The 15,889-nt window shown below is 40.8% G+C and overlaps 1 protein-coding gene across 2 annotated transcripts; it reads left to right on the top strand.

The window, feature by feature from the left end:
- The first annotated feature begins 62 nt into the window (after positions 1–62).
- Positions 63–11,566, top strand: LOC134172009 (acyl-coenzyme A synthetase ACSM3, mitochondrial-like). 2 transcript variants are annotated; one of them, XM_062634710.1, is made up of 14 exons: positions 63–247; positions 2,527–2,793; positions 3,617–3,827; positions 4,235–4,442; positions 4,826–4,969; positions 5,724–5,880; positions 6,469–6,548; positions 7,199–7,322; positions 7,838–7,918; positions 8,032–8,133; positions 8,444–8,571; positions 9,240–9,339; positions 10,044–10,163; positions 10,973–11,566. In XM_062634710.1, the coding sequence occupies exons 2-14, from the start codon at positions 2,593–2,595 to the stop codon at positions 11,057–11,059; spliced, it is 1,743 nt and encodes a 580-aa protein (XP_062490694.1). In that variant the 5' UTR covers positions 63–247; positions 2,527–2,592; the 3' UTR covers positions 11,060–11,566. The 2 variants fall into 2 exon arrangements, with proteins under 2 accessions (XP_062490694.1, XP_062490704.1); XM_062634720.1 differs by lacking the exon at positions 63–247 and adding an exon at positions 287–304 and having other exon boundaries at positions 2,617–2,793.
- The last annotated feature ends 4,323 nt before the right edge of the window (positions 11,567–15,889 follow it).

Genomic DNA, 15,889 nt, shown 5'->3' with positions numbered 1-15,889 from the left:
CTCAGGAAGAATCGTGCTTCCTGGTCTGTTTTGTGCTATGTCCTCATTACTGCAAAAGAAGCAAGAGAAAGAGTATAAAGGGTTTCACTCCAAATCCTTTTTGGCAGAATGTCATGTTTGTCAGGTTCAGATAAAAGCTAATCTTTACAGTGGCTTGTTTGGGAAACATAGGTCCTGAAAGCAGAATGAATTGAATGAAGAGGATTTACCCAGCCAGCTCTCCATCTATACTGTCCACAACAAACAGGTCAGGAAAACATTGTTTGAATTCCTAGTGTTGCTGACGGTTGAGAAGCAGCAGATGGTACTAAATTAGGAAAAATAATGTCTGATTCTTGCAGCAGTTCAGAGGTCTTTGCCATTACCGGTCTTTTCCTCAATTTTTTCATTTCATTTTCACCTGTAAGCTTGCTGGTGAAAAAGTGCTAAAAACTGAAGGCTGTCACAGGAAAACTGTGATGGCATTTTTATAGATAATTAGGGAATCCTGGATTTAAAATGTTTATCTTTCTACCGGTCCCGAATACCATTTCCAATCTTGAATACTATTCCTGAATGTTCTTTCTCTCCTATTTACTTCACAGGCTATTGTGTAAATTTTGTTATTGCAATGCTCTTAAATCTGCAGATTAGAGCTAAACCGTAGAACCAGAGAAGACTAAGAAATGAGAAGTGTCTGTGTTATTAAAAGGAATAATCAGAGTTATTAGGCTCTTCTCTTAAAGGAATTAAAGTGAATCCATTGGTTTTTAGCATTAACAGTGGAGGTCATGACCTCGAAGAAAGGTTACATTTAACAAAAATCTTACCTGTTTTTACTGCCAGTTGTTTCCTCATGTAAGAAAAAAAAATAAAAAAAAAAAAATTAATGTCTATCCCAAAATATGATAAAACCCCCCCGAATTAATGTCTATTTTCTATGGATGTAATTAGGGAATACTTAAAATACCTTTTTTCACTAGTAAAATCCTTTTAGATTAATTTTTTCTGCCAGGTGCTATTAATAGAGTTTTGATTTAAAAACTCTATGTAAAATGTAAGTACTGTCTAAGTTTCTGCTCTATAATCATCATTCTGAAGTGGGTGACACTTAGGGAGACAACACTTAGTTTTATATCCATGTCCTGTGATTGTTTCTCTGGAGCAAATTACTCCTTACAGGTTTATTTACAACTGGTCGGTATTTCTGTACCCCAGTCTCAACGTAGCATGAAGAACGCTGTGAATTACTGTTGATTTAACAACATATCTATTCTGGGGGAAAAATTATGCTGTCAGATATCACTGAAAAGATTAAGTTTTCCAAGTTCTAGGTATTTGAGTTCATTCACCTGGTAAGCAGATTAAATATTACTGTAAAAGCTTCTGCTAAGGAATAAGGAGCTGTTAAATAATTTACTTTTTCTCAGGGGATAAAATTTGACCAGAACTGAGATCCAGGCATCAGAGATGTAATGATAAGTGGTTACAGTTGAAGGCACAGGACAAAAGGTAAAGAAATACAAAAAAAACTTTAAACCTTGGGACAAAGGGCAAAACTTTGCAGCTTTGTTCAGGCCACAGAACTTCCCACATGGCAAGGAACTTAGCTGAGAGCTTACCTATAATATGGTTGATAGTTTGTGAATAGCTTCATCCTTTGTAAGAACAGAAAATTAACCTGTATTTCAGCAGTTACTCACCTTAAACTTAGTAACCTGTGCTTGTGGTTAAAAAAGGCATAGATAGACCTAGGTTTTAGGATCATCAACTGGCTCCTGCTCTGACTGCAGGCTCTCCCAGATATGTTTGATAATCTTAATGTACAAGAAACCTCTTGATAGCTTTGAAATGTTTGGAGTTGAGCACAGTCTTCTAGGTTGTTGAAAATGATAGTAGTAATATAAAAAGAAAGAAAAGAAGTGCAATGGAAAGGAAGAAAATAATTTGACCTCAGAGCTTTTAGAGTCATTATGGGGAGTATAGATGGAAGAAGGCATTTACAGCGAGCAAATGTAGAAGTGTCTAAATAAAATTTGGGGACCTATGTAAGGGATTACTGAAGCAAAGGTTCTCTGAGATATGTGGTGATGAATGGATATATCAGTCAGCAATTATTCAAGCTAAAGCAGTGAGAATCTTGATGGAAATAGTCTGGAAACATCCTTCAGCTCCATGTGAAGGAAAAGGAATAGAGAATCAGCTACTGAATGCTTTGGAGTAAGAACCAGTAACCTTCTTGCATTGCAAACAATAACCTCTGAATTTGTGTTTGACTAAGGAGAGTTGTGGACAATTAACAGCCCCAGAGATCCATAAGGGTCTGCTGAGTTACAGGGAAGAAGCCAGATTAGTACAGTACATTAAATCCTTAAAAAGCTGATGGTAAAAAATGAAAGAAAGCAGGATGGAGAAGTTCACATCTAATTGAACTGATAAAAACATCAGTTTGGCTGTGACTAGCCTAAGTGACTTCAAATAATAACTTCAAACTGAATTGTCTTTGGATAATCTTAAGGTTCTTTTTTTCTTTTGTTGTTGCTGCAGGATTCACTGCAACGATTCTGCTAATTTTCATATAGTCTATAGCATCTACGTACATCCTCTTCTGCCATGAAGCTGTTGTTCAAATTACAGACTCTAAAATCTTTGTGGACTTTGAAGCCTCCTAATAGAACTTTCCATGGACACCCCAGGCTGCTCACATCTGATGTATATTCACAGTATGAGCCTGTCAGGCAGGGCAAACAGGAAATACCAAAATACTTCAACTTTGCAAGTGATGTACTGGACAAATGGTCTGAAACTGAAAAGGTAGTCATCTTTTGGTGTGCAGATGAGATACTTTAATTTGAAATTTTCCTTGAAATAAGTTGGGCATTTCTTTTATCAAAAAAATCAGTTGTCAAAACCCGTTTGCATTAGGAAATGATACAAAATCTCATTCTTTCTTGCTTTATTTTAAAAGTGTCCCTGACCCTTGGTGCTTCCTATATAGGTAGAAAAAGCAGTGGTAAGTCCCTTTTGACTTTGATTTAACTTCGGAATGGCTGTGTTTATTTCTTCTGCATACTATAAGATATTCACATCATAAAAATACAGGTAACATAACAATAACATCGCATGCTAAGGAAAACTCTCACACAAATATTTTAATTGCCTTGTCCCAAAGTGGATTTGTCCAGATGCCCTATAGTTGAAGACCACTTAACTCTCCTGCTCTTGGCACTGTGTCATCCTGTTGTTTTATTTTGTCCTCTGTCTGTACTGCTTGTGTTTAAGAGTGTTCCACAACTTCATCCAGAATATCAGGAGTAGTATGTGAAGTATATCCTATTATCTGCTATTTTGTAGGAGCATTAATGCTGACCATAAGGTTTAAACTGAAATAGGGTCTAGACTAGGCCTTGAGACTGGAAACAGTTTAGCTGGTAAACATTTCTGGTTCAGAAAAGGAGAATTTATTGGAAATACCTGAGCTTGATCCATTAAGGACAAAGGAAAAAGTAATAGTTTATATACCAGTTGTGAAATACTCAAAACTTGCAGATACTCAGTATTTGCAGATATTTGTGCATTATAATTTCATGTTTTTTTCAGAAGAAATGTTTTGGGGTTTGATCCCTGTATTTTATAGGCTGGAAAGAGATCATCAAACCCTGCCTTTTGGTGGATAAATGGAGAAGGTGAAGAAGTGAAGTGGAGCTTTGAGGAGCTGGGGTTCCTGTCTCGGAAAGTGGCAAATGTACTGACTAAAGTATGCGGACTGCAGAAGGGGGACAGAATTTTTGTGGTCCTGCCACGAGTTCCAGAATGGTGGCTGATAACTGTGGCTTGCATGCGAGCAGGTCAGTGAGCATATCTGAGACTGGTAAAACTGGCTAATGCAAATTGGTTGAGAGGATCAAGAATTTAGCATGGCTTGTAAAGAAAAAGTAATAATCTAGGGAGTATCCTAGCTATGCAGGCAGTCTTGGATGATTTGCACTAGGTGCTGTGGGAAAAGTGGCCTGTACAGCAGGCATGGAGGTGAAAGAAGTCAGGGAAGAGCCATGGAAGCCACCAGGCAGGTCCATGTTTCATTCCTTACTGGAGAGCACAAGCAGCTCCACTATTCCACTATAACTGTTTGGCTTGGGAATGCCAGGGGAAATTAATCTCAGAGGTCAGTTTAGGATTAGTTAATAGTTTAGGTTCTCAGAAAAGGATCAGATGTGAAAAACGCTATCCCTAACTAACTTTACTGCTCTTCCAGGAATTGTCTTAATTCCAGGAATATCCCAGTTGTCAGCCAAAGACATATTATATCGACTCCAGGTGTCAAAAGCCAAGTGCATCATTACCAGTGACACACTGACTCCTGCTGTGGACTCAGTGGCATCTGAGTGTCAGTTTCTGAAAACCAAGCTAATTGTGTCCAAAGGCAGTAGGGAAGGATGGCTCAACTTCACTGACCTCTACAAGTGAGTATGAGTTAGAGACACTACAGTCATGTTGCAGAAGGCAGACCTGTTCTTCACAAGTACTCATTTACAAGTATTCATTGTAACACCAAATTGCCAGCATTAAGGTGTTAATTGTGACAGCTTGATTGTTGATACACATGAGAATTGTTTACCAACAGTGGTCTTGTTCTGGGCAGTTTCTGTCCTGTTCTTAAGGGGAAGTCTGTCTTTGAGGAAGTGTAACTCCAAATTATTTTAGTCTGATTTGGTGAAAAGCTTCTGTGAAGCTTATTTGGGGTAGGAGTTCTGCAACATGCAATAACTTAATTACATTCTGAAGCCTGTGTAAAGTAACCATTGAATTATTTGCATTATTGATTATTGCATTCTCTATTTTAAAGAAACCAATCTGCTGACCATTCCTGTGTCAAAACAAGGATTCAAGACTCGATGATTATCTTCTTTACCAGTGGAACCACAGGTTCTCCAAAGATGACTGAACATTCCCAGGGTAGTCTTGGTTTCAGACCCCTTTTAAGTGAAAGGTATGAAAGGTCTGAGCCTGGTTGAACTTGGGGTAATTAAAGCTGCATAGTAGAACTGATGAAAAATAACTGAATAAGAAATACCAATGTATGGCTCTAGCCCTTCTCTCTCCAAAATCAGACTAGAAACTCCAGCAGATTTCTAGGGCAGTAGGATCACCCCCAGTGTTCCAATTTTTCAATGAATAGATGTTATCCTTTCTTTGGAGTGGTTCAAAGGACAGCCATCAGCTGGAAATGGTTTGGTGCAAAGAACCAATATATATTGTGCTGTTAGGGCTGCAAAATGCTTGGTGATGTGTAGATGAGCAGAGGTAGAGTCTATATTGGTTGAACAGATCATCCTGTCCCATAGCCTTAGAACTGAAATACCCGGTGTCCAACAGAGCGTCCATCAATGCTGCTACTTCAGCCCTATCTTCCTACCTAGTGGAAAGTCACCTTATTGAAAGAAATTCATACTACTCTCTTCCCCTTACTCTGTCTTATGAATGTCATCATATATGTATGATATACATGTGAGCGTATACTTATGCAAGCATATAGTTAGGTGTCCTTTTATCCTAGGGCTAGCTCATAAAATAAGCTTATTCAGAGCGCACAGTGCACATGTATCTTGTGAGAAATCTCGTGCTTGTTGGTTTTTTGGTTTGTTTTTTTTACATTTTGGCTTTTTTTAGTTTTGTAGTTCGGGTGAAGGTGTTAAGCATAAATTTTTCATTATCTTTTTGATCATTTTTTTCTGCTCTATCAGGTATTGGTTGGATTTGACTCCCTCGGATGTGATATGGAGCACAGCAGACACAGGATGGGTAGTAGCTTCACTGGCATCTGTTTTTGATCCCTGGGTTTTCGGATCATGCGTCTTTGTACATAAGCTACCACGGATTGAATCAGCAGTCATCTTAAATGTAAGGAAAAACTCATGGAGATGTGTCAGTTTGCAGAAAGAGCACAAAAAAAATATTCTTAGCAGCATCTATAGATCTCATGACTGTTGTGTTTGAGATGCTGTGTCTGTTGTATAAAGCCTCTACTTGCATCTTTGATGTACACAGAATAGGCCAAACCTGCCCTTCATTCACACATTTTGCTTATATCTGGTGAGCACGTGAATGAAAATCATCCAAAAGCAGCACTAATGGCTGGTATTAATGCAGACTGAAACCTAAATGTTCCTCTGCCCATGCTGACCAAGATGAAAGTGAAAACCTTACCTACAATGTTGACAAAGAGGAGCCTATTCTGGCCATGCTCCAAGCTACGTGGTCTGGGTGTCACATCGACATGTTAGCACGGGATTTTGTCGTACCAAATATCCTGTGAATCACTGCATATTACACTAACTGCAGGAGGGTTTCTTACCCAACAGAGAGTGTATGGTGCTTTTCCATAGAAAGGGGAGCATACATTTTCCTTCTAGATTACCTATTCACTATACATCCAAAACGCAGTTTTTTTGTCTCAGCTTCATATGTCTGTCTTGTTTAACTCACTAGACTCTCTGCAGATTCCCTATTGACACACTGGTTAGTGCTCCAACATTGTTCCGCATGCTGGTACAAACTGATGTTTCCAGGTATGTCAAGGAATTGTTTACTCAAATTTATCCAAACCAAACTTTAGTGATCTCCCAGATCTAGCTGTTTGACCAAAAATAGGGTAGTAGTTTAGTTTAAAATACCCTTCATGAAAAGACTGGCATAGAAAATGTCATAATTTTCAATTACTGAATTAATTTTCCATGCCTTGGGAAGGAGTGTCATCCTAGAAAGCGGGTGTCAGCATATCTGTGAGGGAGTGACTTGTTGTGGCAGTTGTACATCACCCCCTGCTCCACTTCCCACTGACTGCCACTGTTCCTGCCTCCCCTCTTGCATTTTCCCACTTGGGCTGCTGCAGAGGGTCAGCAGTCAGGGCCCTGACCCAGCAAATTGCTCTGTGATTCGTTATAAGCATGTCCTTAAATCCCAGCTGACTTCAGCAAAAAATTTACTTTGTTTTTCATGCGTGTTTCATTCTGACTACTACTACTCAGAGTGTTGAGCACAGACTGATGACTTTGCTGTATCAGGAGCTGAAGGATCAGGGTTCCTCTGATTTCCCCAGTTCATGGGACTAACTCTCCCAGTAAACAGCTCCCCAGTATTATTTGTTTGTAGTTGCATGTTCCTTGTCTTGCCACTAGATTGAAATACTGCTTCTTTTGTTTTTTAACTCCTTGTGAAGCTACAAATTCATGAACCTGAAGCACTGCGTGAGTGGAGGAGAGCCGCTCAACCCAGAAGTTCTGGAGCAGTGGAAAAGCAAGACTGGGCTGGACATCCATGAAATATATGGGCAGACTGAAACGGTACATCTGTAGGGTCAATGTTCTGTTAAATCTTTATAACTCCTTTTTGTTGCATGATGTTTTCATGGTTTGTTTTGAAAGAACACAGCCTGTTTCTTCCTTGATGTTTCTATGAGTGTCTCAGACCCTTGCCACGATAACCTCTGAAAGAAACAATTTCATGGCTCTCCTCACAGAACCTGCCAGAAACATGGATTGCTGAGAGGAAATGTGCTAATTTCCATAAATGTCCTTCAGCAAATCCCAAGAGACAGGGACAGGCAAGAGGGCAGAGTCTGACTCTTAAGGAAAGGGACTGCTTAGCAGAGGGCATTAGTTCTTTGCAGATTATGGAAAAGTATCCTTTCAGGGAGTTTCTTGGTTTTGCTTATCTGTACCACATAGCTCTGACATACAGGATCCTATGAATCTTAATTCCTTACTTTGGAATTACTCTAGAAAGTGCATTTAATGAATTGAATATAAATGTAGCTGTTTTCTATTGTAAAACATTGATTTAATTTTGATTTTTTCAGGGAATAATCTGCTCTGGTTTTAAAGGAATGAAGGTTAAACCTGGATCAATGGGGAAGGCAGCTCCCCTTTACGATGTTCAGGTTTGTTGGCTGCTCTTAAATTCTTTCATCAAGTATTTTGTTTGGTTGGGTTTGGGTTTGTTCTGGGTTTGATTTTCCCATTGGACTAAAATATGTGTTGTTTCTCGTTCTAGATTGTAGACAAAAATGCTAATATTCTGCCTCCAGGACAACAGGGGGAAATTGCTGTCAGAAGCAAACCTATAAAACCACTTGGTTTTTTCTCTGGATATGTAGTAAGGACTTCATTTTATTCACACCACCACTGATCTGTCCAGTTGAGCATAGTGGCTCAAAAGGTTGAATATTTTTCACCAGTTTATTATTTATCACCAGAGTAATCTGTTTGTTTGGATTGATGGATGTTAGAAAATGGAAGAGTTTGCTGAAGATTGAGTTAAAATTTTATAGCAATACCAGTAAAATTCTTGAACATTCTTGACTGAAAAATTAAGTTTCAGTGCATTTAATGTTACGTGTGTTATAGCACAATGTATAGGTAGTGCATGTTCAAAATCTAAACTACTGTTTGTAAACCACTTTGAGGATAACCCTAAGAAAACGGCAGAAACTGAACGTGGGGATTTTTATGTCACTGGAGACAGAGGGACTGTGGATGAAGATGGATATTTTCAGTTCATTGGAAGAGATGATGACATCATCATTTCTTCAGGGTCAGTTTGCACACTTCCTTTCAAAATCTGCCATTGTATAATCCTACATGTTGTGTTCCTCGTGAGCTTCTGACATGATAATTCTGTGATGAATGCATTGACCTTTGATTTAGGAACACTTGCTTTTATTATTAACTTTTCATAGACTTGCAGTACCATCTTGGTGATGTCAGTGGCATCTCTGTCAATTTCACCTGCAACATCTTGTCTGTTTCAACAAGAAGTGAAGACTGCCATTGACAGAGGAGGGATTTTAATCTAGTTTGGGTTTTTAACTAAAATTGAAGGACATTGCTATCAAAAGAACATTTGAAATGTTTTATTTTTAACGTGGTGGAATGAAACAATTTTATGTTATATGATGTGATACCATAACATGACATTGGCTGGTACTACAGACCCCAGCTATCAGGTTGAGATGGAGCTCCAGTGTAGGAGCTGCAAGGAAAGGGGAGAGATGGGAGAGCCTCAGCAGTCCTCTACCACATGACTGCCATGAAATGCTCCTACCTTTTAACACAGCGAACCTTCCCATTCTGCCTGAGTTTTCTGTAGTTGGTTGTTGGTTTGTTTGGGGTTTCTTCTGCAATATGAACATTAAAAACCCATTTGGTACTGGTTTTCCAGCTCATAAAGACAAATCCTACTTTTTTTTTTTCCTTACCTAGATATCGCATTGGGCCTTTTGAAGTAGAGAATGCCCTGATAGAACACCCAGCAGTAGCAGAAACAGCTGTTGTCAGCAGCCCAGATCACCTCAGAGGAGAGGTAATGATGGCTGAGCAGTGGTGGGGGAAGCAGTATGTTTGTTTAAATATGTAATTTTATAAGGCAGTTCCTACTTTACTGAATAATGTACAGCTCTAAGGCAGTCGTGTCATCACAGATAATCCTGTTTGGGATGACAGACAAAATCCCTTCTTATTTACATGCCTTTGCTTTTAGTTTATTTTCATCCCAAGATCTTCTCTGGAGAATATTACAGTGATGTTTACTTTCCTCTTGTTGTTAAGCACTTGTCTATACACTGAAATTGTCTTTTTTTGGCTGTCTTGGTGTAACCAAAGTTATTCTGTACTAGCATACTGTAACTGGCATTAGAAAGCACAGTGCTGTGTGGGGATGATATGGGCCTTCTGTCCCCCATGTGAACTTCAGAGAGAAACAAAATGTCCCTCAGCTTCAGGGAGAGCTCTGCAGAGGCACCTTTTATTACTCCTCCTTCTTGATGCATACTGATAAGATAGAGCAAGTGCTCTTGCTTTGTAATGAGAGAAGAAAAACTGCTTTCAACTTTCCCTTCTGTGAGACATGTGCAGAAGCTGGGCACAGCCATTTCTTACATCGTGCTGGTTTCTCTGCTCCTCCCTTTTGCATGTCATGAGACTGAGCAGTACTGTTCACTGGTAACTTGTGTATGAGCTTTTAAAAATAAATGGTGTTAGATCACTTCTGTTGACAATTTCTTACAGGTTGTGAAAGCATTTGTGGTCCTTTCCCCAGCTTTTTCATCCACTGATTTACAGAGTTTAACCTGGGAATTACAGGAGCATGTCAAGAAAACTACTGCACCATATAAGTACCCCAGAAAGGTAAATGCTTCTGAGATGGTCAACCAGGTCACCCTTCCATAAATCTCACAGAATTACTATTTGGATTTTCATGATTGACCTGAAAGAGACAGTGGCAAAGATTCAGCTAAAGCCCTGGCTCCAGGAAATCTTTCCTAAATAACATTTGCTTATTTTGGTTTTCATGCATTTGAGTTAAGTGTTTGCTTAAACCTCCCAAAAATTTCTAAGCTTCATATATTATGCTAGTTAGCTCTGTGTATTTTAAGTCAGCCTCACAATTATAATTCTCCATTTTGTATTTAACCTTCAACTGAGCACTCTCTAGTGACTTTAGGGTAGTATCTGACTGAGTCTGAATAAATTTTTATCTACTGCTGCTCACAGTTAATATGTAAGATAAAAGCCCAGGAGGATACACTTGGTGTTTCTCAGTTATCCCAGCCCTACAGGAGAAGAGCTACTAGCAGTGCCCTAGTTCACTTGTGCAGAACTCATAGGAACTAAAGACCATAGTATCTCTTTCTTCTTCTATCAGTTGTCTCTGACTTCTGATACCATTTAGGTATTCATCCTTCTGTTACAGTACTGATGCTGCAGTACTCGGTTAGTTGGGAGGCAGCTACACAGGTCTTTGGCCTGTAGGTAGCCAAAGAAACAGTTTGACAAATGGCATAATACACTGCTTTGATTTGGCTTGGACTTGATCCTTTAGGCAAGCTGTTCTTACTGACAGGAGTCGTCTTAGTTTTCTGCATATGCTAAGAGCTAGTCTTGGAAAATCAACTCTGTGGAACTTGCTACGTTGTTGTCTGTCTTTTTTTATTTAGGTGGAATTTGTCCAAGAGCTGCCAAAAACAGTCACTGGGAAGATCAAGAGGAATGAATTAAGAAAGAAAGAGTGGGGACAGATGTAGCACTGTTTGGAAATTAACAGAACTTCTTTCATTCCATTAATGAATTGCACATTTCCCTGATGTAATTGCCTTCCTCTGTTTTGTTAAATGCCTGAGTATCAAAAGCTATAGATAACACCAAGATGTGATGTTTGCACCTGCTTCCAAAGTGTCAGTACCACTGTTTCAGTTCCTGAAGCACTGCTGGAAAAGGGAACAAATGATACAACTCCATTCTAGTCCCAAATGTCCACAGGTTCACCAGAATTTGGCTGGTGACCCATCTCTTTTAGATAGCATTCAGGATGAGTGAAGAGATATTGCTGATTGTCGGTTGTCTAGCTCGAAGCTGCAGAAAAGGCAGGAATGGATTTGAGTGGTTTAAATGCTCTGTACTTAAATGCAGTGTGTTTAATCTGAATGCAGCCCTCCTATCACTTATTGAAGATGGAAAGACTCCTCTTTATTGATATCACCATACGACCTTCATAAACCTTTCTTGATTAATACATGTCTTGATGATAAGCAGTGCTAGCTTCTCCTGTGCTTTATCCACAAATAACGTCCATGCAGAAGTAGCTTCATTGTTCCCCTCTGTTCCAATGTTTGCATACAATGGACAAAACTCCCCCCTCCACTCCCATTCCATTCCATTCCATTCCATTCCTCTCCATTCCATTCCATTCTGTGCCAGCACCTGGCAATGCAGCAGTCACAATGCCCTGAGACAGGATAAAAGAGAACAGCCTCCTGTGTCCCCTGGCAGAGGTGGCACGGGGCAGCCCTAAGACATCCCAGAGGAAGCCCTTGAGCTTCTGGAGTTAGCTACAGGGGGCTCAGGCAGGAAGGGCAGCTGCTGGTGGAGGCTGCTGGAGGTTCTCAGCTGCAAGGCCAGCTCCTGGCTGAAACAGCTATCCCTCATGGGAGGGATAGCAATCCTTTTCAGCTGGATAGCCATGGCCAGAGCATAGGAATATGTTCTTGAGGAGCACTGTAGAGCTCACCATCCTCATCTGTCACAGAGCCAGGGGCAGCAGCCATAAGCAACAGGATGCAGAGGTGTTTCCAGGGATCCTGGTGCTTCTCTCAGAAGCCCGTGAGGTGACTGCAGGTTGAGGGAGAATTGGGCTTGGGTATCTCCTGGGGGGTGTGACCAGCCTGTGGACCAGGAGCAGGTCTTGCTCACATGCTCAGGAACAGCCAATCGCCAGCACTGGGGTCAGGAAAGAATTTTCCCCCGGGGCAGACTGGCATTGGTCCCCGAGGGTTTTTTGCCTTCCTCTGAGCATCGAGCAGGACCACTTGTCCCGGCTCCTCTGGTCCATTCTGCTGGGTTACTGCCTGCTGCTCATCCACCACAAAGGTGGCCCCTTGTGTCCTGCAGCTGGGAGGGGGAAGGCTTTTTTTCCCCACGGAGGACCTGCAAGTGTCCCCAGGGGTTTTTTGCCTTTCCCCGCAGCCAAACACAGCCCCTTCATGGGGTTCCTTTGGGCTATTGGGACCAAAGGTTGCTGCTCGTGCTCCACGCAGGTGGCCCTCATGCCCTGCATCCGGGGGGAAGGAAGCTTTCTGGCCTCCCAGGGTATTCCCCGGGTGTTGCTGCTTGTCCTCTGGAGCACTGAGCACATCCCTTTGTCAGGCTTCCCCTTTGGCCTTGGCTCTTGCCTGCTGCTCTCGCACCTCCAAGGCACTCTCGTGTCCTGGCTCTCTTTGGCTCCATTGCCCAGTGCAAGCTTGGAGCGGGAGCGAGTTCTGCTCTTCCCTTAGCTCCATCTCCCTGGGGGTTCTTGCTTCTGCACAGCAGCCTGTGCCTGGGAGGGCTCCAACCTTGCTGCCCCATCAGCAGCTGTCACTCTCCAGCTCTCCCTGCTTGCAACAGCAGCGGCAGGCAGGCATGAGAGCACTTTTCATGCATCCCTGGCCAAGAAGCACAGCAAACAAGCAAGTGTTGGAAGTCAATTGTGTGCTTATCATCTATAGGTGTCACACTTTGAGAAATACCCCATGCTACCACACACCTGCTGCTTCTTGCACATTTGTGTGTGGTCGATGACAATGCTCATAAATAATAATATAAAACTTTCAGTCTGGATGTAAGGAAGAAGTGTCAGGGTGCTGTCAGGGTGCTGAGGCACTGGAACAGGTTGCCTAAAGAAGCTGTGTGTACTCCTTCCCATGGCGATGTACACAACACCACCACATTGTACAGACCCTTGGGTGATATCTCCTAGCGAGGTATAAGACCAGGCTGCACCAAGCCTTGTGGGACATGTTTCTTGTGTGAGGCGTCCCTGAAAATTGCAGGGCAGTTGGAACTAGGTGCTCTTGAAGTCCTCTCCAACCCTAACTAGTCTATGATTCTAGGATGTAATGATTCTAAAAGAACATAAAATATAAGAAACCAAACCAAAATCAAATGGAATAATAAAATAAAATCTTGTTTCCACATGAAAGCTTTGTGATTTGTGTCCCTGAAAGTGCTTTTGTAGCTGAAAACCCCTGACATTGAAGAGAAATCAGTGTCACTGTTATTGAGCTCAGGTTGAGCGTAGGGAATGGAATGGAACTGAATGAAATGGACTACACTAGACTAGACTAGAACAGAATTGGTATAGGTTAGGCTATGTTATGCCTGCAGCTCTGCTTGACAAGAGATGCCCTTGTTGTTGGGCAGGTGACCCAATTTGTAAAACAAACCATGGTTCTTTGCCATAGTAGACACTTGCTACAGGACCAGTCTATTTCTGCAGTCACTTGGGGGTGAAAAGAGTGAAAAACATTCCTTGGTCTGCTTTGGATGATCACATCATTTTTTAACAGTTAACTCTGAGCTTCATGAATAAGCATGTACGAAGTGTGCAGACCCTTACTTCTTACAGTGGCACGTGCAATAGTGGTACAGACTTCAAGGTAGTATCAGTTCTTAGCTATTCATCCTGGGGTTTGTGGGGTTTGTTTGTTTTTTTTTTAATTTCATTTTATGGCACAAATTTTTATTATTTAACAAAAGCATCTCCAGCCTTAGAGTCCTCTTATGTTCATTAAGTAAGAAGAAATTGCTGGGTAACAATAGCATCTCTAGGTAAGAAAGAAGGGGTTTTACAGTTGTGTCTCACTTATGGAGTTCTGTGTCTGCTGCAGCTGTAGAGTGGGATTTGGAGCATTCTAATCTTGAGAAATGAAAACATTTTATTTCTTGAGAGTGAATGCTTCTGTCACTAGAACAATTTCTGTACTACCAACTGCTTGAAATAAAAGTAATTGTCAATAAATACATTTACATCACTCTTTTTGACAGTAGCTTCATTTTTTTGAATTTTTAATATTACAGAGAAGTTTTAAAACACTCTTTCACTCCTGAGTTTTCTAGGAGCATTAGATTATATTATTATAAAACTGATCATTAGTTTCTTCAAAGCACTTGTTTGTCCATGTCACTTGTTGCTGCCTCAAGGTCTTTTCTGTACCCAATTCAGTTTCCTTTAACAGCCATGTACTTTTGGGCCTTCCAAGGACTCTACATCTCCTAGATCTTTCTGCTTGGTTTTAAACAGAAAAGTGTTTAAAACCAACAAAAAAGTAGACAAAACAACAAAAAGGCTGCAAAAAGTGGAATGATGAACAAGTGTACAAACTGGAATTCAGAGCACCTGGAAACTCCCCTTGTACCTGCAGTTAGGTGTTTGGGCAGTTAAACTCCAGTGATGCCTGAGAATTAGGAAGTTTTGTGGTTTTTTTCCCCTTACCAAATTTAAGGACCTAAAATCAAGCAACTGAATTCAGAGTTGGGATTCAGAGCCTTAAAAGAAAAGGTCTGACTCGAACTACCACACTGAAGACTGGAGTTTTACCACTGATTTCAGTGGGGTTATGACTCTCTAAATTCTAGTGTGTCTCATTGGAATAATGTGCTCCAGGCTTCAATGCTGGAACTGTCATCTACGGTAATCCCTTCCTCATTTGACCATAGAAACTGGGTTTCTGTTTTGCTGTAGTACCCAGGTTTTTGCATGAACAGTCCAGGGTCAAAGTCAAGCAGACTGAAAGGTTATTCATGCCACGTGCTGTGGCTCTAGGCTATGAGGTGCTCTGCTCCATGCTACAGCAACCTCTTATTAGCAATATCCAGTACGCTGATCTATCTCATGTTTAAGGTAGATGGTTTGTTTACTACTTCTCCTATGCCCAGAATAAGAGAATTGCTGATATATTTCCTCTGATCCATGCAGAATGATTTCCGAGACACAGGCTTGCAGCTACAAGCAGTTGAAAGCAAAGTAAATCTCCGTAGCCTGTCTTTCTTCTGGAGCCACAAAGTTTGAAACTTGACTGCATTGCATCATTCTGGCTGAAAAATATAATTTTCAGTAGACTAGTCTTTCCCTTTGAGACCTCCTCGCCTTCCCTCTTACAGCCCAGCTTCATAGTACATGCTTAATGTTGCATGTATATGTATACTCTGTGTGTGTGTGTATATGTTGGGTGCAAGGAATTTTGCACATAAAATTGTTCTGCTTGCATTAGTAAAAAAGTTAATATTTAGTTTTATGCCTAGAGATCCTTCATACATTTCCAGAATGTGTTTGGAACCTGGTCTTGCAGACTTGCTGGATGGTGATTTTATGACTTTGCATGCCCTTTGCATGACTGACTTTTAGCCAGTCCATTGAGCAGGAGCATTTTATAAGTGATCTACAACTTCATCTCCTTTCCAGCATACAAGAAGTTGGAATAAAGGTGCAGCCATGAGGTGAGTTTGGGTTTAGTTATTCATAAGTCAATTATTATGCTAATACTCGATCTGTCCCCCTGTAAGAATAAAAACACAATTTATAAATGAAATGGATGTAA

This window comes from Pezoporus occidentalis, unplaced genomic scaffold (genome assembly GCF_034315485.1).
Source record: "Pezoporus occidentalis ecotype Australia unplaced genomic scaffold, CSIRO_AGI_Poc_V1 ctg113, whole genome shotgun sequence".
NCBI classification, from domain to species: domain Eukaryota; kingdom Metazoa; phylum Chordata; class Aves; order Psittaciformes; family Psittacidae; genus Pezoporus; species Pezoporus occidentalis.
This window is presented reverse-complemented; position numbering and strand designations above follow the sequence as displayed.